At 30.9% G+C, this 22,309-nt stretch overlaps 4 protein-coding genes across 4 annotated transcripts; 1 reads left to right on the forward strand and 3 right to left on the reverse strand.

Annotated features, from left to right (window-relative positions):
* The first annotated feature begins 21 nt into the window (after positions 1-21).
* Positions 22-1,930, forward strand: LOC110650001 (60S ribosomal protein L35). The gene is made up of 4 exons (XM_021804778.2): positions 22-184; positions 281-416; positions 657-813; positions 1,571-1,930. Exons 1-4 carry the CDS (start codon positions 181-183, stop codon positions 1,643-1,645), a joined length of 372 nt encoding a protein of 123 aa, XP_021660470.1. The 5' UTR covers positions 22-180; the 3' UTR covers positions 1,646-1,930.
* Positions 1,931-3,345: 1,415 nt separating this feature from the next.
* LOC110649998 (subtilisin-like protease SBT5.4) lies at positions 3,346-6,671 on the reverse strand. The gene is made up of 10 exons (XM_021804773.2): positions 6,525-6,671; positions 6,264-6,373; positions 5,921-6,186; positions 5,736-5,835; positions 5,110-5,644; positions 4,919-5,013; positions 4,590-4,835; positions 4,382-4,496; positions 4,084-4,297; positions 3,346-4,004 (listed from the first exon to the last, which is right to left on the reverse strand). Exons 1-10 carry the CDS (start codon positions 6,657-6,659, stop codon positions 3,469-3,471), a joined length of 2,352 nt encoding a protein of 783 aa, XP_021660465.2. The 5' UTR covers positions 6,660-6,671; the 3' UTR covers positions 3,346-3,468.
* Positions 6,672-10,104: 3,433 nt separating this feature from the next.
* On the reverse strand, positions 10,105-11,984 carry LOC110649993 (thymidine kinase a). Its single transcript, XM_021804770.2, has 4 exons — positions 11,645-11,984; positions 11,412-11,556; positions 10,972-11,093; positions 10,105-10,547 (listed from the first exon to the last, which is right to left on the reverse strand). The coding sequence occupies exons 1-4, from the start codon at positions 11,791-11,793 to the stop codon at positions 10,271-10,273; spliced, it is 693 nt and encodes a 230-aa protein (XP_021660462.2). The 5' UTR covers positions 11,794-11,984; the 3' UTR covers positions 10,105-10,270.
* Positions 11,985-20,046: 8,062 nt separating this feature from the next.
* LOC131169325 (uncharacterized) lies at positions 20,047-20,631 on the reverse strand. Its single transcript, XM_058128540.1, has one exon. It carries the CDS (start codon positions 20,629-20,631, stop codon positions 20,047-20,049), a length of 585 nt encoding a protein of 194 aa, XP_057984523.1.
* Positions 20,632-22,309: the final 1,678 nt, after the last annotated feature.

Genomic DNA, 22,309 nt, shown 5'->3' on the forward strand with positions numbered 1-22,309 from the left:
TAGCAAAACTCAGTGCTCGGGGCCTCGGGCTTAGCTCAACCCGACTAACTGAAAGCCCAAAATCCAGTGAATCCTACCCTGATCTTTATAAACTCCCTTAAACCCTAACTGCATGTTAGGTTTTCATATCAATCAGGAGTAGCAAAGAGCAGCAGTGGTTATCCAACGTCAGAGAAAGAAATGGGTAACAATGAATAGGATCCACTGAAAATGGATTTTGTTTTGAGATTTTGTGAAACCTTTTTATCTGATTTCTGTGCTTTTGATAACTGAATTGCAGCGAGAATCAAGGTCCACGAGCTAAGACAGAAATCAAAGACGGAGCTGTTGAATCAATTGAAGGATCTCAAGGCTGAGCTTGCTCTCCTTCGCGTCGCCAAGGTCACTGGTGGTGCTCCTAACAAGCTCTCCAAGATGTACCCTCTCTGTCTCTCTCTCTCTCTCTCTCTCTCTCTTGATTCATACTCTTCACTGATTCTTGATTCTTGATCTACCGGTGTAATTTGCTTCGTGGATTTAAGCTTTAATGGCTTATGTTTTTTTTTTTCTTTTTTTAAGAATGATTTGCTTTTGAATGAAATCTAGATGCTAACCCCAGTATTGTTTTTTTGGATTATGTACCTTTTGTTTGGTGCTGGTTGTTCGCCTGGATGCAGTAAGGTGGTGAGGTTGTCTATTGCACAAGTCTTGACTGTCATTTCCCAGAACCAGAAGGCTGCTCTTAGGGAGGCATACAAGAACAAGAAGTTCTTGCCCCTTGATCTGCGTCCCAAGAAGACCAGAGCTATCCGCAGGAGGCTTACTAAGCACCAGGTATTGCTATGCTCCTGAATTTCCGTGTTTATGATGAGTGCGTTCCGTGCTTGTAAATAATTGTTTGATGTTGGAATTAGAAGGTACAGTGAATCAGAGGGCACATTATACATGGATGCATCACAAATAGTTGAGTTTTGATTATATTCTCGAGGGAAATATGCATTTGGTGTCTAGACTATTTGACTTGAAACATAACGTTTTGCTAATATTTCATCAGTGGATGCTGCTTGTTTAGTAAGCATTGTTTGTTTTTCGGCATATGATTTAATATCCTGAATATACTAATTTTCTTCCTATTTGAAAATTTTTATCTGGTATACCCCAACTAGTTTGGTATTAAGGCTTTGTTGTTATTGAAAATTTCCAACTGGTATACTTGTTGCTTGGGAATCTTGCAATACACTAAGAATGCATCATTTTTGAAGCCTGTGTGGAATAGATAATTTTGTTTCATTTTGTTTTGTTCCCTTGTGGCCTATTTAGTTGAAGTTTTACTTCTAATAGAAGTAGAATTGATTTTAAAATTTGATTTATAGGTGATAGTTTGTTTTATGGTTAGAACTATTTTGTGTTGCATTGTAGAAATGTTCTTTCTCTCCAGTCTCCATGCCTTTGAGATGCTTCGTATTTATATTGGTGGGGTCCCTTGGTGATAACATTTGTATGAAATTTTATGCGATTTCATATTTTTGTGGCATATTCTTTTTCTTTTCACGTATTTCTTAAAAAAGACTTTAAATCTGTTTTTGTGCAGCAATCTTTGAAGACGGAACGTGAGAAGAAGAGAGAAATGTACTTCCCCATGAGAAAGTATGCTATTAAGGTGTAAGGTGATATCTTCAGGAGAGGCTGCTTTTATATTTTGCAATTATAAACCCATTTGGTTTACTAGCTTTTATTTGAATTATCTCTTGGTCTTGTGTCTGTAAACTTGGAAGGGTGCATCTCACCATTACCAGGAGCAAGATTGATGTTGACGTATGATTTCTTTCCATGTTTCTTGAATCCTTAGCAATAGCTTGCCTTTACCTTTTGACCTATGTTTTGTTTGATTTTAACATTGAGTCTCTACTTTTTACGTTCCGTTCGCAATAACATTATACCTTTTGATGCATTGTGTTTCATGAATGGCTGCATTCTATGACCTGTTCTTGTGCTATGAAATTGTACTTCCTATTTTGTTTTGAACCTTACTGACGCTTCATATATGAATGCTTTGGCTTCTTGAAATTGGTTCCTCTGATATTTGCAAAGATGGCTTTAATTTCCTTTACTAGGGCCTCCTCAATTTTGTCATAATTAACACCATCACCTAGTTAAATGGTATGGTATGGTATTCAATTTTATGAATAATTTAATCCTGTTAAAAAAAATATTGAATTATTGAGCACGATTGGAATTTGGAAGTACAACTCTATCACACATTAATTGAGTGCATCAATTAAAATTTAACAAAAAATCTCTCATCTTCCCACAATCTCATGGTCATGAAATTATATTTATTATTTATTTATTTATTTTTATTTGTTGTGTCGATAAATACATCTCATAAAAAGGATCTGGTCCGGGTTGTCAGGTACAATGAGGAGGCATAACCCACATGAGGATCCATGCTTATTATAATTTGTCCCTGTGAATTTAACAATCAAAAGCACAAGAACCATCATTACAAAGCGAAGGATGAAAGCTAAAACCTAGAGGAATACGTGTTAAATTCAAGCACTTCTGGCCACTAATCTAGTGGCTTGCGGTGACGGCTAGGCTGGAATTAAATTTCATTAGTAACCACCGGAGTACTAGTGTTCCCTTTCAAGCTCAATTTCATCTACCATCTCTCTAATTTTGTTTTATTACAGTTCATAACTTCAATTTATATTACAAAAACACTTATTACAGTTGATTAACTTTTCATTACAGTTGATTAACTTCAATTTATATTGCAAAAACACTGAAATTTTAATTTCATACCACTAAAATACTCGCTACGATAAAAATAATTCAGGATGGATATGCTTAAAAATTAAAAAAATAGATGAAATGAAGAGCTCTTTGTTATCTTACGATCAAAATTAAAGGGACTTTTCTTTTAAAGTGGTTGAGAGAGGGATATTTTTTATTATGCCTAATTCACTCCAATATTTTTAGATCAGTTTCTAACCGAAGTGCATAATAGAATATAGCTAAAGAGATTTTTAGTGGTATTAAATTAAATTTAAGTATTTTAATTACATAAAATGAAATTGATTGACTGTAATGAAATAATTTCCAAATTGAGGGCCATGGATAAAATTAAGCCGTCCTTTTTTATGACTTCATACCCAATCCTAGCCCTCTTCGGTGAGAAAGCGAACAACGTCATATGACCCACAAACTCATCTTCAAATGTTTGTTTTATTGCAATTTTAATCATAACTTTATTTTTTTACAAAATAAATTTTGTATATTAATGATTATCTTTAAATGAATTGATAAATTCTAATCTAAAGTGAAAATAATAAAAAATAAATAAATAGAAGTATGTGGGAAAAATGAGAAGAAAAAATGTGCAAATAATTTGATCCACTTGTCCATAAGGAAACAAAAAAACCTCCAAGGATAATAAAACTTCACCTAAAAATAAAAAATTAAACCAAAGAAAGACTGAAAATTCTATCAGGCCTCAACTGTAATTGGACTCCTAACATAGTGGTAACCATCTGACCATATTAGAGCTCCAAATTGATGGCTTGAAGCTGCTGCACCTGCCCACTTAGCTTTAAAAGTGACCTTAAAGGTCTTCTCTTCTCCAATCTTGTCAAATTTCAAAATCTTTGGCTCAACATTTACTGAAATTCCATATGGTTCTCTAATACGAACAGCATATGTTCCTGGCTTACCCACATTCTTCAGTTTTCTATTCACAGTTTCTGTGCCTCTTAGTTTTGACAGTGATATTGAATGGTAGTTGAAATCTTCAACTCTGGCTGATTTTGGACATTTATAAGGACTTCCAGAGATTAACTTAATCATGGTTTCGTTGTAGCCCTGGGAACAAAAGAAGTCCAAGTAATCCTTCACACTTAAGTCATAGACCAAGCCTGGATCCATTGCACGATTTGGCCTTATATGTCCAGAACCATATTTGAATGGTGTTGCCTCTACAAAGGATCCATCAAGCATTGGATTCACAGTGTTATCTCTTGTTTTTGCTGCAGAAAAATTATAATAGGGATTAGAAAGATTCAGAATTCAGGGAAATATTAGAAAATTTACAGTGATTTCACTCACCAGTTGTTGAGATTGCTGATCGAATTGCAGCAGGACTCCAGTCAGGGTGGAGTGTTTTGAGAAGACCCACAACTCCAGAAACATGGGGACAGGACATGGATGTACCAGACATAGAGATAAAAGGAGTCCTACGCTTATCAAGTTCTAGACCAGTAGGACTTGTTGCTTCAGTGTAGGCAGCTATGACATTCACTCCAGGGGCAGTAATATCAGGCTACAAAATTTTTAAGGACATTAAGAATAACAATACATACACATTGGTTGATTATAGAACACATGATGGGTCATGATTTTAAACCTTCAGGATCTGAGGTGTAATAGTATTCGGCCCAACAGAGGAAAATGAAGCCAGGAACGGAGCAGGAGTTGTGCCCATCAATTGCGCTGGAGGCATAATATATGCCTTGGGATTTCTGTTAAATTAAATGACAGAAACAGATGAGCTAGTCACTGAAATTAAGGGGAAAGAAAAGGAAGAAGAGGATTAGGGACATAGAGAAATATACTTGGAACTGTTGACGTAGGAAAAGACAGCAAGACCATCTGCATAGTTGATGTGTGATGCTGGCAGAATATGAGTATCAGAAATGATTTCATTGCCACTGCTCTTATCATTGCAAAGAATCATCCCTGCTGCACCAGCCAAGTAAGCTTGCATACCCTTATCAGCTCTTGCATTATCCCCTCTGAGACAAGCCAAGATCTTACCCTTGACCTTTTCAGGATCCAACGATCCTGGTTCACAGAGCTCACTACGTACCCAAAAAAATTATCAAATACCTCAATTTTTGCATCCATGAATGGAATAAGTTAGAAAATGTTTGTCTATGCTTACGCGTCATCAGCAGATGCGTTAGAAGCCTTAGCCTGCACGCCAGTAATAAGGGGATAGAATTTATTTTCAGGCATCGCTTTAGCAAGACTTGTTCCCTGAAATTGAAATCAGAAGAGAATTAGAAGGGTAACATTGTTATTATTATATAAAAATGATAAGAAAATAAAATTTGTAAAAAGTGAGGAATTAACCTTAAGGAGTTGCCCATTGCCGAGTTCAACCAGAGTTTGGAACTCTCGGTCCATGGTGCTAGCTCCAACAGTTATCATCCAAGGAGCAATATTTGTTACAGTTCCAGCGAATGGTCCGTCATTTCCTGCAGAGCAAACTACTACAATACCCTTCTGAATAGCATGGAACGCACCAATTGCAATTCCATCGTTGTAGTAATCAGAAGGAACCCCACCAAGCGACACAGAAATCACATCAACCCCATCATTGATAGCAGCATCAAACCCTGCCATGATATCAGAATCATAGCATTGACTGCCATTGACTGGATGCCAGCACACCTTGTAAGCAGCTACTCTAGCTCTAGGAGAACCACCTTTAGTAGTTCCATTGGCATTACCAAAGACATTGGCTCCATGAACGAAGTTACCACCGGTTGTTGATAGTGTGTGAGTTCCGTGGCCTTCAGAGTCCAGAGGAGAGTTATAAGAGGGATCTACAATACCTCCACTGGCTCGATAACCATCATTGAAAAATCTTGATCCAATAAGCTTCCTACATTTGCAAATATAAACCCACAATACATTAGTCACTTGCTACCAGATAACCAAAATACAAGTTTGAAGTATATATGGTGTTGATTAACCTGTTGCAAGGGACAGTGTCATTCTGACATATTCCTTTCCACCTTGAAGGAATGGGACCATATCCTTTATCGTTAAAACTCTCTGATTCAGGCCAAACACCTAGAAAAATCACACATATACATCAATGGTTTGTTTTAATTTACTGCACTTTTTCTCATCATCAATTTAATAAAACCGCACATACCAGTGTCAAGATTAGCTATGATGGTATCTTCACCAAAATTTGCTTTGTTCCACAAGGAACCACGGTGGATGACGCCACTATTCATTTCTAGAGACATAAATTCCCAAGAATGTGTTGTGTGTAGCTTTCTCCCTGCGTTCGGAAAAACTGATACAACTTCTGGATGCTTTGCTATCTGAGCTGCCTCTTCCTCCTCAAGAACCGCAGCAAATCCATTAATATGGTGTTTGTAAGAGTAGAAAATTGCATCTCTGGCCTTTTCAGTACTGTATATATGCATCAATATTAGTCAATCCTGTCTACAAACATAAAATATAGACAATATCTGAAATTTCACACTTACCTTCCAAGAAAGGAGCCAAGAAACTCATGATGAGACTGTGTTACCGCATGAAGATCAGCCTCAGAAACTTGAGCACCGTGTGCATGAGATCCCAAGTAAACTATATAAGACTGTGAAAAAATAAAAATCAAACTTCATATATTAACAATTGACTGAGTAATTCGCAGTGTTGTGCAGCTATGAAGTTACCAGTTGGAACCCAATGAAAATCCAATCGATAGATATACTAAGAAACAATATACACTGATCATAAACCTGTACCTTCTTGATAGCCAAGGCTGGCGTTTGAAATAAACAAAGAACGAAAAATAAAAGCACAGCTGAAATCTTTGAGGACCGCATTGTGCTTTCAGCTATTCTTAGCCGATGGAGCATGGAGAGACCATTTTCACACATATATAAGGGGCAGTGTAGAATCCCATGGTATGTGCAATTCTGTTGAAAGAAGGATTCTGCAGTTTGGTAGAGACAAAGTTTGTAAATTCATATGATAAGTATATCGCAACTCTTTCTGTTCATATGAATTTCTCCTCTTGACGAATTCAATCCAAGAGAATCTCTTCCAAGTTTTATCCACTGCGAATTAATTTGGTCAGTTGCATTGCACAGAAATAATTTAAATTTTTTAGTTTTAATTTTTACTTAAATTAAGTGAATTTCAATAGAGTAAATCTTAATCCCTTCGAATTGAATTAGAACTTTATGTAATATTTTAAATTTGAATATTTTATATAACTAATAATTAAGAAAGTTTTTATTTTTAAATTTTAAATATTTTTAAATTTATAAATATCTATATAATATATAAATATGAGAAGAGAAAGGGAGAACATTAGATTTGTTCAAAATACCTTTCATTATTTATATTATTTGCAAATTACAATAACATAAATTTTATTATTTAAATTATTTTTAATGTTATTATAAATTTAAAATTTTTAACTTTATATTTAACTTGTACTTAATTTAAAACAAAATTTTATAAAAAAAAGGGTTAATTAAAATAAAAATTATTTAAAAAAAAACAATTGGCATGAAAATTAAAAAAAAAATAATCTTATGAAAAATAATTAACTAAAAAGTCATAAATTCTTTATATATATATATATATATTATTAAAATTTATTACTTTATTACAATATATACTCAACTCAACTAAGCCTTTATCCCAAGAATTTGGGGTCGGCTATATGATTCTTTTTCTCCATTCTAAACGATTTTGGGTTAAATTCTCGGAAATGTGTAATGCTTTTAGGTTTTTTAGGTTATGTTGTACTAATCTCCTCAAAGTCAGTTTAGGTCTACCTCTTCCTTTCTTTCTATCCTCTATTTGTCTAACTGTAGCCTCTGTATGTCTACGCTTCACATGACCAAACCACCTCAATCTCACTTCTCTCAACTTATCCTTAATTGGCACCACTCCTACATTTTCTCTAATACTCTCATTACGAACTTTATCTAGTCTAGTATGACCACTCATCCACCTTAACATCTCATCTCCGCAACTCTTATCTTAGACACATACGACTCCTTCAGTGCCCAACACTCACTACCATATAACATGACCGGTCGTATAACTATAAGATAAAATTTTCCTTTCAACTTATTGGGAATCTTGCGATCACATAAAACTCCCGTGGCACTTCTCCACTTCAACCATCCGACTTTAGTCCTATGACTAACATCCTCCTCACATCCCCCATCTACTTAAAGGATTGAGCTGAGATATTTAAAGTGATTACTTTGGGGCAATACCCCACTCCATCCAAACGAACTCCTTCCCTACTTAACTTAAACCCTTTGACTTTAAAGTACCTCTCCAAAGCTCTAACTTTCTATTGACTTCTTCTCGCGTCTCATCTATCAGAACTATATCATCTACAAACATTATGCACTAAGGAATACTCTCTTGTATATGGTTCGTCAATTCATCTAAAACTAATATAAAAATGTAAGAGCTTATAACTGAACCTTGGTCTAATCCAATTGAGATAGGAAAATCTCTTGTGTCCTCTCCCACTATGTGCACAATAGTAATTGCTCCTTCATACATATCTTTCAACACTTTTATGTATTTAATTTAAAATAAAATTTTATAAGAAATAGTTAATTATATTAAAATAAACATTCAAGTTTTCACAAAAAATCATATGAAATTTAAAAAAATTAATTTTATGAAAATAGTTAATTGAAAAATCATAAATTTATGTTTTTTTTTAAAAAAATCATAAGTTTTATGTTAAAAAGAAAACAAATATCCAATTTGAATTGAAACTCAAAGTGTTATAAAGGCCTTTTTTAATTACAAATTTTAATATACCTAACTAAATATAGTCACGTCATCTATTAATTAGATAATATATTTATTCATATTAATATTAAATTTTAATGAAATTTTTTGAATGTTTAATTATATTATTTATAATTATATATTTTATTATTTAAATTAAGTTTATAATTTATATAAATTTAAATTTCTTAATGATACTTATATTTATCTTTCAAATTTTTTACAATGTGATGCAAATTGCAATTAAAAATTAAAAATAATATGACTTGTGTTTTAGTTTCGGAGATTCAAGTGTTGATCTTAAAAATAATAATTGGTTTTAATAATTTTAATTTAATTAGTTTGATTAGTTTTCCATTTAAATCTAAATTTTATTTTATTAATAATTTTTAATTGAGTTGATAAGTGAATTTTTTTTAAATTTAATCTAAAGTTAAAAATTATAAATTTAATTGTAAAATAATTATCTTATTAATTTTTTAAGTTAGATAATTAATGATGAGAAATCATATGTATATAAATAAAATATATAATAAAATTTAGTTTATATATTAACTTTTTGTTAATTACATCATTATGTTATCATTTAGTTAATTTTAAGTTAATTAAAGTAAAATCTTAAAATTTTTTAATAATTTTATACTTAATAATTTATTTAATTTTTTTTTTCATTTCTGTAATTAAATCATAGATGTATACTAGTTTTTATAATTAATAATATAAATTCTTTAAATTTTTCTATAATTTATAAATACATGTAATTTTTTTATATTAATAAAAAATACACAATAAATTTCATATAAAAAATAATATATTTTAGTAATAAAATTTCATAAAATTAAATAAAGAAAAAGATTTACAGCATAATGAAAATAATAGAATTTTTATATTTTATATATATAAATTTTGAATTATGAAATTCTATTAATCCCAAATGAATTTTATCTATAAAATTAGAATCGAATCATAAAGTCATCTTTATAAGAATTTATCAGAATACAACTCTCGACATGAGCATAATAATTTATTGCAATAATAAATTTGAAATTTACATTCTCTTACATAAGTCTCATTGCTTAGAGAAATCAACATTATTTTCACAAGATCAAGAGTGAATTTAATTGCAGACAATCAACCTTATTATTTCTAATAATTGGATTGATAATCATTAGGAAGTATAACTAATAGCAATGGAAATTCACATGGCCTTCAAGTTAGTAATGAAAATGACAATAAAAATTCACATGCAATTAAATTTTTATTTTTTGGTCATATTCCTTAGAGTTGTTGATATGAATTTAAATATTATAATCTCTTATAGATCTATATTTTATATCATTCAATCTTAGGCTTTATTATATTTTAATAAATTAACCATTATAATGTGGTAAATATTGTTTCATATACTAAAGAAATTAAAATTACTATTTAATATTATTATAATTATAAATAAAATAATCACAACTTAGAAAATTCTAATGATTATTATAAGAGTGCTTGCAGAGTCTTTCAAGCACCAGAGCCACGTATGCATTAATAAATGGACCAAGCTTCTGTGAGAAAGCCATTCTAAATATGGTATACATAATGAGAGTAAAAGCTGAAAAACGTTCAAAGAAAACCACAAAAAGTTCCAAATTTAGCATAGCATAAAACTATAGTAATTATAGAATAAGTCCAAGATAAATATTAGCCTGTTAAGGAGTAAGAAATTTAACTACACAACTGCAGCAGGAGTATCAGCTTGGGATTCAGACTGAACTTTACATGATTCCAGGACATTCCTTGCAGCTTCCATCACTACTTGTCCATTAACATAGTGTTGGCGGCACACAGGCATATAGACATCAGCACCACCAATCAATTCTGTCTGGGTCTCTGCTGTCTTCCTTAAGGAAAAGAAGGCTCGTTTTCCACAAAGTTCACATCTTGCCGTCAGCTTGGTTATAGTATCAGCAAGAGGAATTATGTCAAGAACAGAACCAAAGCTCCTCCTACCAATCAAAACTTTTTCCCATCAATAGGAACCCATGTTTGTGTGAAAGGAGCACCCAGAGACATCAAAGGTCAAGTGATTGGCATCAATGACTTAATCAAATAATCAATAATAACAACTGACTGAAAAATACAACTTATCAATCCAAAAGCTAATATAACTCTTTATTACACTCGAATTGTAACATTAAAAACAACTCTTAATATGAACGTATTGAAATTCCAACAAAAAAAGTGCCAATTTTGCATAATGCACTAAACCTAAACTTGCAGAAAATATACAGTTCAAATTCATATCAACAATATTGAAAATTTCTCCCATGATTCAAAAAACTATCCTGTAACTGAAATTGCACTTTAAATTTGCTGATGAGTGATTATTAAGAAAAAGAAATTATGAAAGCATGTATTTATTGGCAGTACCTCAAATAATCCCCATCAAGTCCTGCTATAATTATAGTTTTCCCATCATGATCAGCAGCCTTGCAGCAGAAATCATAAAGGTCTTCAAAAAATTGAGCTTCATCAATACCAATGACATCAACCTGTCAAAAAAAGTAAGGTAATGAGAAGGCAAGAAAAAACAATACATTTACCAATTCATTTTGAACTAATTCTGATCAGCAAAACCAGTGCACAAAAAATTTGAAAACTTTGGACATTTTCCATTGATGAATAACTGTTTAAGTTCATCTATTAAATTGCTACTATGGTAACCCAATTTCAGCTACTGCAGTATGACAGATTTATCCTAGATCTTAGTATGAGTGATACTTCCGTCTCCCTTCTATTCCACTCAAAGTCCTGGAATTGAGTTCATTTCTATAATATAAATTGAGGGGGGAGAGGAGGAGAGAAGATACCTTTTGGTAAGCATCATCCCCAAGCTTCTGTTGAAAGGAAGCCAGATCAGGCAATGCCCAGCAAGGAAATTTCAACCCATCATGAGTCACCACTGAATCTTTAGCATATCTTGTGTCCTTGCTTGATTTTATCATCGCCACATTTCTACATTCACAGAATTTCGGAAATCAAATTTTAAATAAGAGAAAACAAAATCAAGTGATCACAGATTGTGAAACCCAAAATACCAAACCTGCCATTGTTGCCTTCAGACTTGATGCGACGGAGAAGAGAGGTGGTTTTTCCAGCAAACATTGGACCCACAATGACATGAATCTCACCAGCTGTTTTGTGCTTTCCGTCTATGGAGCTCAAGGACACAGAGGACCTAAAGGCAGCCATGGACGCTAGAAATTTGGGGGATTTGAGGAAAAGGAGAAACGTTGGCAGTGGTGAGAGAGGGATTGGGCATTGGAGATAAATAGCATGAGAATTTGGGAGGTGGATTTCGAATAATTTTGAAAAGAAAATGGAGGGAGAGGAATTGGATTTGAAGCGATTTGGGATTTTGGAGGGAAAGCCTAAAAATGAATATGCGTGGTGGAGCTGTATCATGGATGATGGGTACTCAGGTGGAGCACGCGAGGGACCTTCCCTTGCTTTGTTTTTGCGTTCTGTATAGCACGTGCAAGGAGATGGCATTCCATACGATAGGATCCTCGCAATTTATCTTAGGTCCTCGAAGTTGACACAAGGGAACATCATCATGGAGCACTATTTCATGATCTAATACAATCTACATTTTTTTTTCATGATGTATTTGATATATTTTTTTAATTAAAAATATCAAATTCATAATTATGGTAATTTTTTTCTAATATACTAGATTAGACCTATTCATATCGGGAAAGCTCGATATAGAATAAAACGCTCATAATATATATTTTCTCCATTCATAATGATCGAATACACAATCTTACTTAAGGGATACGGAGTTTTTTATCAATTTTTTTTAAATGATTATTATATAACAAAGCTTTGAAATACAATTAGGAGATCAAATTAATCATGTATTATATAATTATGATCCAATTCTCAATAACGAATTTTACCCATTATAATCACAATTATATCTTTTTACAAAATATATGTTTCAATATTCATATATTCAAATGAGTGACCATAATTACATATTTAAGAGTATAAATAAAATAAAAAAAATTATGATAAATTCATTAATTTTCAATTTTAAATAAAAAAATTGATATTTACAAAATTGGATTGTGTAGCACAATTAGGCAAAATTGGACATGTTGATTTGTTTTATATGTTTAATTGAAGTTGTGTTTAGGGTTTAGAGAGTGTTGATTTGCATTGATAACAAATTGGTAGGTTAAACTATGTGTTGGTTGTCTATTATATCTATAATTAGTCTTGGCTAATTATACAATTTCATATTTGAAGTTAAATAAAAAAAATTTATGGCACACTAAATTTTTAAAACATTTCATGTTATATTTCAATTCCTACAAATTAGAATTAAAATATCTTTAAAATTGAGCGTGAATTCTAGTAATATTGACATAACGATTTACTGACTAGGATTCAAATGGTATCTTAATTCTAATTTTAAAAGAGTTGAGACGTATCATGAGACGTTTATAGTAATTAAAGTATGTCACGAGATATTTTAAAAATTTAACGTGCCATGAAAACTTTTTAATAAAAGTTAGGGATAAATTTATATATTGAACCTTTATCTGTGGATGATTTTAGGTTATCCGCTAAATAATATATGAACAATTATGGACCGTTAAGATTTAAGTTTGGTTGATGTTGAGTTACTTTATGGTGTTTTCGGTCTACAAGCGTGCTTTGTGTTTGATTTTTTATGATGGAATTAAATTTGATTAAATTAATAATAATAATAATAATAATAATAATAATAATAATAATAATAATAATAATAATAATAATATGAGAGTAGTTTTGGTGATTGGAAATCTGAAACTGATTTCCCTTTTAAAAATTGTTTTTCCAAATAAATTTAACATCAGAAATTCAAATAATTAATTGTGAAATATAGGCTATTACTGGGCCTTTTTAATTTCTTTTGAAAATCAAGTTGTTTCTTTATTTGATCCTATTAGCCTTTAATGCTTGTTAACACCTATGTTGAATGATTAACACATTCAAGGTGTTAATAATTTTTTTTTATATATATAATTATTGGGATATTAACATAATGTTTATGCTAATAATTATTTTTTTAACATTTTATATATTCTTAATTCATTTTTTAGATACACTTTTTAATAATTTGTATAATATTAAATTTATATTTCTTGCATTATAATGGGTTAATATTAATTACAAATATAAATATATTAATAATTTAAATATTAAAAATTAAAATTTAATAAATCCAGGCACGAATATTTAGCTAGTATAAAAAAAGTAATTACAAATTGATAATATATATATATATATATATATATATATTATTTAATAGATTTTTTAATAAAAAAGTAATTACAAATTGATAGTTTGTATAATGAAAAATGATGTAAAATTAGTTTAGTAATACAATAAAATCAATGAAAGGAAAGTAACAAAGGATAGAATAGTTTACCATAAATTAGTTTTTGCAAAGTCTTTTTCATATTCTTTTTATGCTTTTTGCAAAATAAGGAACAACACATTATATGGAAGAAAAATAAGAAAGTCATTAAAGAGACATATTCTTTTTTTAAAGTAGTTGGAATTGTAAATTATTTATGATAAATGATTTATTAATTATAGGATGCTCTTAAGTTTCTCAAATTTCTTAAAATGGTAATAAAAAAATTATTTAAGTGGCATTATGTATTGTAATATTAAATTAATATATTTCTTAAAAGGTCTTTTTTGAAAATATTGGTTTTTGATGCTATAATGATAAGATTCATATGAAAGTTGATGAATATATAAAGGGTAAAGTTCTTTCTCTCTTTCATTTGTATGCAACTTTTTGACAAATTTTTGAAGTTTTTTTTTTTATTATTTTTCTTTGATTTGGCATTTTTAAAAAAAAAAAAATACAATGTTATGGCATGCAAATGTAAAAAAATTTATTAAAAAACACAATGTTAAATAATAATAATAATAATAATAATAATAATAAATTGGAAGTAAAAGTATTGTTAAATGTATTTCTTTTAAAAAATAAATGTAAATTGAAATAATATTGATAAAAAAAACTTTTCAAATAATCAATCATTAATTATATTAGAATTTATTGAATCTTCAACTTTTATTATTATTTCATAAAAATAATATTGATAAAAATAAAATTTCAAATACATTTAATTAATAATAATTTATTAATTATTTCAAAATTTATTGAATCTTTCTCTTTTATTATTATTTGATAAAAAAATTATTACATAAATTAAAAAAATACATATTGTGCACAAAATATATTTATATTCAAACATTAGAAAACTAATGTCCCAACTCTTTTTAATTAATAATCCATTTAATATCATGGCATATAATTACTTTAAAATTCATTGAATAATTTTTTAATAATTTATAAAAATATCTAATCTAATATTTAATAGTAATTTTATAAAATATGTAAAAATAAAAAATAAAAATTGCTTAGGAAGAGGAAGAGTTTCTATTTGTTTCAGTCTTAATGTATTCATTTGAAAATAATTATTTGTAAAAAAAATAATATATTTAAATTCTCACTCAATCATGCTTGATTTTTATTTTTTTAATATATATATGTCTAAAATTGAAAGACAATAATGAGTAATATTTACACAAAAAAATTACAACTTCTTTGAATTTCCTAATGCAAGTGAAATGACATCATTTATATATTTATATGTTTGATAATCATGAATGTGTCATAATAACATACAATGTATATGAAAGTCATGTTTGATTATTTCATTTTAATTATCAATTTGTTGTAATATTAGTAATATTGTTTCACTTATCTTTATTACATATTATTACTATATTAACATATATTTTAATTAGATTAAAATAAAAATGTGTAGTTAAATTATTTAATATTAAATACATTATTATGCATGAAATCTAAATTAATATTGACACAATTTATAGTTGTTAAAGAAAATTAAATTATCATATCTCAGAAAATTTTATTTTACAATTTTACTGTAGATATGAAAATAATTTCTAACCATCATAAAATAATAGATATAAAAACATTTCAAATGGTTATATATTATATTGCATTAATTAAATTATAGTATTAATTATTGTAAAAATTTTAATATTTTAATCTAAATAATTAAATTAATATTTAATTTTTTATTTATAAATTAATAAAATAATTACGTGTTATAAATTATCTGATGCATTTATAATGCGCGTGATTAAAATACTAACCTATATAAAAAAATTTCAAAATTTTATAAAAAATAATAAGAAGTTGCTTAGACCAGGCTTTTCAGAATTTCTCTTTATTTCAACCTTAATATATTTATATTGGTATTTTGAAATATTGATAAAGTCAAGAGATTTAGCAAGCCTAATCTGCAAAGAGCCTCAAAAGAAATAAAAATAAAATAAATCTACTACGCTATAATATATTATAAATTTAAGATATAAATATGTAAATTTATTTATTTTACATGTGAATTTTATTATATATATTATATTTTAAATTCACGATAAGCTGAATTTAGACTAAAATTTTCCATCTATCATTATTTACGAAACAAACTTATTATTGATTTTTGGGTTTGACATATCTACTCCATATGTATACATAACCCATGGTTGTATGCAAGTCTGGCCAACAAATCCAATCAGTTTGAAATTGATGATTTTGATTAGGGCATGAGAGAATAAGAATTGAAATTGTATGATTCTCGTATAGGCCTTTGATCGGGTCTAGAACTGTGTCTCTTGTAAATCTTACAAGGAATAAACTGTCAAGAGTAATTTTTGTCGTATGTATTATCAAACTAAGAGTGGCATATCATTAAAATAATGATAGGTCCTATTATAAAACATGATTGATCTTATTACAAAGTATGATTTTTTAATTTTTTATTATTTTATAATATATAAGCGTTTTGGCTCAATAAATTTAAAACTTTACGACTTTTGACGTTTTAATTTAAATCTTTTAATTTTGGATCAATTAATTGAATTTTGAAAATTTAGTTAAATTTTATCCAAAATTAAAATTAAAATTGGGAGAAGTGTGTACTCTGTTGATGTGGCATTTTTTATTCTAAACATGTGATTCCCACATGACGTATCATACATAATTAAAAAAAAATTCCGCCTCTCTTATTTCTCTTTCCACTCTCTTTCTCTTTCTAGAAACCCTATTGATCAATCTGAAAAGAAGAATTCTCAGTCTTCACTACCTTCTAGAGACAATATCCTACAATCTAACCAATAACAACAATTTCAGAACATCTTTATGAATTTCCACAACAGCAATTTGTTAAGCAACAATGCATTAAAAAGCAGCAAAACAAGCAGTATCAACCTCTGTTTAATGATGCTTTTGATCAGTTTCAGCTATCCAATCCTAGTAATCAGGTGAAGAGTCAGCCTGGAGTGGAGCATCATATAATGAAATTCTACACTCACAAACCTCTCAACAGTTCCAAATGTCTGAGTTGCAAAATCAATTCTAGCAGAATGTTGTTAAGAATCATTCTCGGGGTGCTTAAAATCTCACTCTGCCATCTGGACATCATGATATGTATTCATCGTTGGCACACAATTCACAGCAAATGCAACAGATATTGCATCCACATCAACTGGTTTCGAAATCTCAAAGCAATGTCATTTGCCATCCTGTTAGAACACCATTAGATACAATATTGCAAGGTCAATGGCATCCTCATTTGCAGGACAGAGCGGTTATCCCTAGCATTTCACATGAACAACATTTCCAAAAGGATTTCCATCAGAAAAAATCTAGTCAGGATGAAGCTCAACGAAATAATTTAACTTCAGAAGATTCTAATATTGTTCAAAATGTTGCTCCTACAAACTCTTCAGAGAGTTGAAACTCAAATGGTGTCATTTATATATCAGAAAGTGCAAATCGAGATCAAAAGTTTAGAAATCAGCAGAAGTGGCTCTTGTTCTTGCTTCATGCTCGCCGATGTACAGCTCTTGAAGGGAATTGTTCAGATGTCAATTGCGTTCTGTGCAAAAGTTGCTGAGACATATGGACGAATGCAATTCATCTCCATGCCCATATCCTTGATACCATCATACCAGGATATTGATTCAACACAACAAGCAATATAGGGATGCAAGTTGTCCTATTTGCATTCTTGTCAAAAAAATTATATAGTGGCACAAATGAGGGAACGCACTCTTCCAAGTTTAGATTCTGGTCTTTCTAGCAAATCCAACAATACTGGTCAATTCAACTAAATCCATTTCAAGAAATATAGCAGTTATTAAAACTTCAAAAGAACTACATTCTTCCCTCATGTGCACGAAAATAGAGTAGTCCTCCAATCTTTTGAACTCGATAATGACATTGCTACTGTATCTGCTTTTGTAACCACTGAATCTCATGTATCTCAGGATGGCCAGCAACAAGATTACAAACAGGGTGACACTATTTTTCATCTTCTAGAAAGAGAGAGAAGAGAGAAAGAAAGTGGAAAGAGAGATAAGAGAGAAAGTGTTTTTTTTTTTTTTTAATTATATATGATGTGTCATGTGGGACCTATATGTTTGGAGCAAAAAATGCCACATGTAACGCCATATCAGCAAATGGCACACTACCCCTAATTTCAATTTCATTTTTGGATAAAATTTAACCAAATTTTCAAAATTTGGTCAATTACCAAAAATGAAAGGTACGGATTAAAATGTCAAAAGTTGCAAAAGTTTGGATTTTTGGCGCCATTAACCATAATATATACCTTAATGTATTTAAGAATTTTCTTTAGTGGTTGGTTCTTAACAAAGATTATTAAGTACATCAAGTGTAAATGTATCATTTTTCACAATCATGTGCGACTCACTCTCTATATTATAAAGATGGTCTACTTTTTTCGTGAAAAAGAAAGCACTATTTTTATCACCCAAATTCTGGCTTGGACCAACACTAGGACTTGGATCAGCATAAGGCTCCTAAAGCTCGTAGTAAGCCTAACTATCCTTAGCCCAAGCATAAGGCCCATAACTCTAGTCCAAATTCAAGAAATCAAACAGATAAAGTCCTGTCATAAATTGGACTATCCAACAGGGAGTATTAACTCACATAATCTGTAAACACAAAAATAACTCATCTTGGGGAGCTCAGCTCACCCTCACAATCCTCAAAACAATAAATAATCAAATGAGAGCTCGGCTCCCTCATCCAAAGTGAATACTCATCTCATACATTCCAATATATCCATATAATAGGTTTGTAAATTTAAAAGAAATAGATTATTATAATCCCAACAAGATTAGAACACTACTAGCACATTCAGAGTTCTATATTATAAATCAAGAAAATAAAAGACAGTAAGCTGTTGATGTGTAAGCCTACAAGAAAGAAAACAGGTTATTCACAAAAAGAGTCCACCTGCCACCTGAGAAAAAATAGTTAAATAAGAATGAGCGTTCGACTCATTGAGTAAGATATTGATTTTAAATATAATTTCTATAACTATCTAAAACTAATGTGTTGTCTGGATATGAAATGCAACATAGTCACATAGTATCAAACAATTCAAGCAATATTCGTACAAAAGATAATTTGGAGTACGCATACATCTGTGTGTCTCAACAGCATATATATATATATATATATATATATATATATATATATATATATATATATGAGAGCTGATCCCGTATATAGCTCTCTTAATTCCAATACCTGTCAGCAAGATTAACTCGAGCCAGACTTTTTCTTAATAATTCAAGTGTGGGGCTCAGCAAGATCAACTCAAAGCCGTACTCACCCTGACTTATCCACATATAAGGATCGGGTCCTAGCGAGTCAAGCTTTAGCCGTGACTACCTGTCCTACCCATATCCACATGCACGCCGTAACACGCACACAGTTCCAAATTACCTTAAGGTGACATCCATTATAGTTTCATCAAATAAAAATGCAATACAAGACATGGCTAATATTTAACTACATAAATATATTTATAAGTGAATGTATAAGCATGCCTTAAATATATAATAATATTAAAATTATAAATAAAATCAATATCTACTCATAGATTATCTAAATGTCACTGGGGCGGCTGAGAAGATGAGAAAGGTTGACTCGGATCACTTAGATAATCATATTTAAGAAATTTATCAATATTAACTCAAAATAAAGAACTAAAGGGCCTAAGACACCTTAAGTTTATACCGAAAATTCGATAGAATTTCTCCTATACCTAGGACCTACTCAACTTGCAAAATAATTCAATTAACACTTCTCAATTCAAAAGGCCTCAGGCCCACAATACAACAACTATACAATGCCCCTCTTAAGCTTGCCAAACCAGTTAATTCTCATATAAAATAATTATTTAAAAATTTAGGACGTTACATTCTTCCCTCCTTATTAAAAATTCATCATCGAATTTTTATACAAGGCAAAACAAATACACTGAGTTACATCCTAAACAAGTATAGGTACTTATTATGAATATCCTACTCTGACTCCCAAATGCATTTCTCTACAGATTGACTTCTCCACAGGACTTTAACCATAGATATCTGTTTTGACTGAAGCTGCCTTATCTGATAATCCACTATGGCCACTGATTGTTCCTCAAAAGTCAAGTTCTCATTTAATTCCACTGTGTCTTGTTGCAGCACATGAGAAGGATTAGAAACATATTTCCTAAACATGGAAATATAGAACATTAGGTGAACATGAGAAAAGTTTGGTGATAACTCTAACCGATGAGCAACTGCTACCACTTTGTCTGTGATACCAAAGGGACCTATGTAACAGGGTGCCAACTTGCCTTTCTTTCCAAATCTCATAACCCTTTTCATAGGAGAGACCTTTAAGAACACATAATCACCTACTGCAAATTCTACATCTTTCCTCCTTGGATCTGCATAACTCTTCTGCCTACTGAAAGCTGTCTTTAAATGTTCCTTGATCAAAAGAACCATCTTTGAAGTGTATTGCACTAGATCTAAATCATGTACTCTTACCTCTCCAACTTCTATCCAACACAAAGGGGTCTTACACTTCCTGCCATATAATGCCTCATAGGGTGTCATTCCAATACTGGAATGATAGCTGTTATTATAAGCAAACTCCACTAATGGTAGATGATCATCCCATTGACCTTCAAAATTCATGACAAACATGCGAAGCATATCCTTCAGTGTCTGAATTATCCTTTTAGATTGTCCATCTGTCTGTGGGTGGAAAGTTGTATTAAAATTCAGTTGTGTGCCAAGTGCTTCCTAAAATGTCCTCCAAAACTAAGAAGTGAACTAGGGCCCTCTATTAGATATTATAGAAGCAAAAATCTCATCCAATCTGACTATCTCATAGATGTATAACTTTGCATACTGAGCAAAAAAATAGGAGGTTTGTACAAGCAAAAAGTGAGCTGACTTGGTCAGATAGTTCACAATCACCCATATAGAATTATATCCTTGGGTAGTATGAGGTAACCCAGTCACGAAGTCTATGGTGATTATTTTCCACTTCCACTCTGGGATAGGGATCTCCTGCAACTTCTCTGATGGCCTCTGATGCTCAAACTTTACTTTCTGATAAGTTAGGCACTTAGACACAAAGTTTGCTATGTCTCTCTTCATACCATTCCACTAGTATCCTTCATATCATGGTACATCTTTGTATATCCTGGGTGAACACTGTAAGGTGTGTAGTGTGCCTCTTGCATAATTTCATTTCTTAGGTTGTCAACAGCTGGCACACATACCCTGGAGCCTTGCATAAGGGTACCATCTCCATCAAATCCAAATTCACAATATTCTCCCTGCTACACCCTTTTCATAATCTGTTTTAATTATGGGTTCCTATGCTGGGAAACTCTAATTTTGTCCCAAAGATCTGACCATACTCTAAAATATGCCAAAAGTGCACCCGAAGCAGTTATATCCAACATCAAACCCTGATCCATTAGTTAATGCAACTCCTGTATCAATGGTCTCCTCTCTATTGACATATGTGCCAAGTTGCCAGAAGATTTCCTGCTCAAAGCATCTGTTACCACATTTGCTTTACCTAGGTGCTACTGGATGGTGCAATCATAGTCCTTCAGAAGCTCCATCCATCTCCTCTGCCTTAAATTTAAATCTCTATATTGAAAAATGTACTTTAAGCTTTATGGTTGGTGTATATCTCGCACATTTCACCATGCAGATAGTGCCACTAGATTTTTAGTGTAAAGATTAGAGCCGCCATTTCTAGATCATAAGTGGGGTAGTTTTGCTCGTGTTTCTTTAATTGTCTTAAAGCATAAGCCACCACTTTACCATGCTACATCAAAACACACCCCAACCTAACTTTAGAAGCATCATAGTACATGGTATATCCTTCTCCATTCATAGGAAAAGTCAACATAGGAGCTGTAGTTTATAAAATCTTTCTTCACACTCGTCTGATCAGAAGAAAGGGACAATCTTTCAAGTCAATAGTGTCAGAGAAACTGCTATTCTGGAGAAGATTTGTATAAAGCGCCTGTAATAACATGCTAAGCTTAGAAAACTTCACACCTCAGTGACTATAGTAGGCCTAAGCTAATCAGTTACTTTTTTAATGAAGCTTTCTTAAGGTCTACAACACCATCCTTAAATGCCAAGCATGTTCTTCCTCAGTCCGGGAATATACTAAAATGCCTTCTATGAAAACAATGATAAAGTGATCCAGGAATGGCCTAAATACCTTGTTCATTAAACCATAAAGGCCGCTAATGCATTAGTG

Source organism: Hevea brasiliensis, chromosome 10 (assembly GCF_030052815.1).
Source record: "Hevea brasiliensis isolate MT/VB/25A 57/8 chromosome 10, ASM3005281v1, whole genome shotgun sequence".
NCBI lineage: Eukaryota > Viridiplantae > Streptophyta > Magnoliopsida > Malpighiales > Euphorbiaceae > Hevea > Hevea brasiliensis.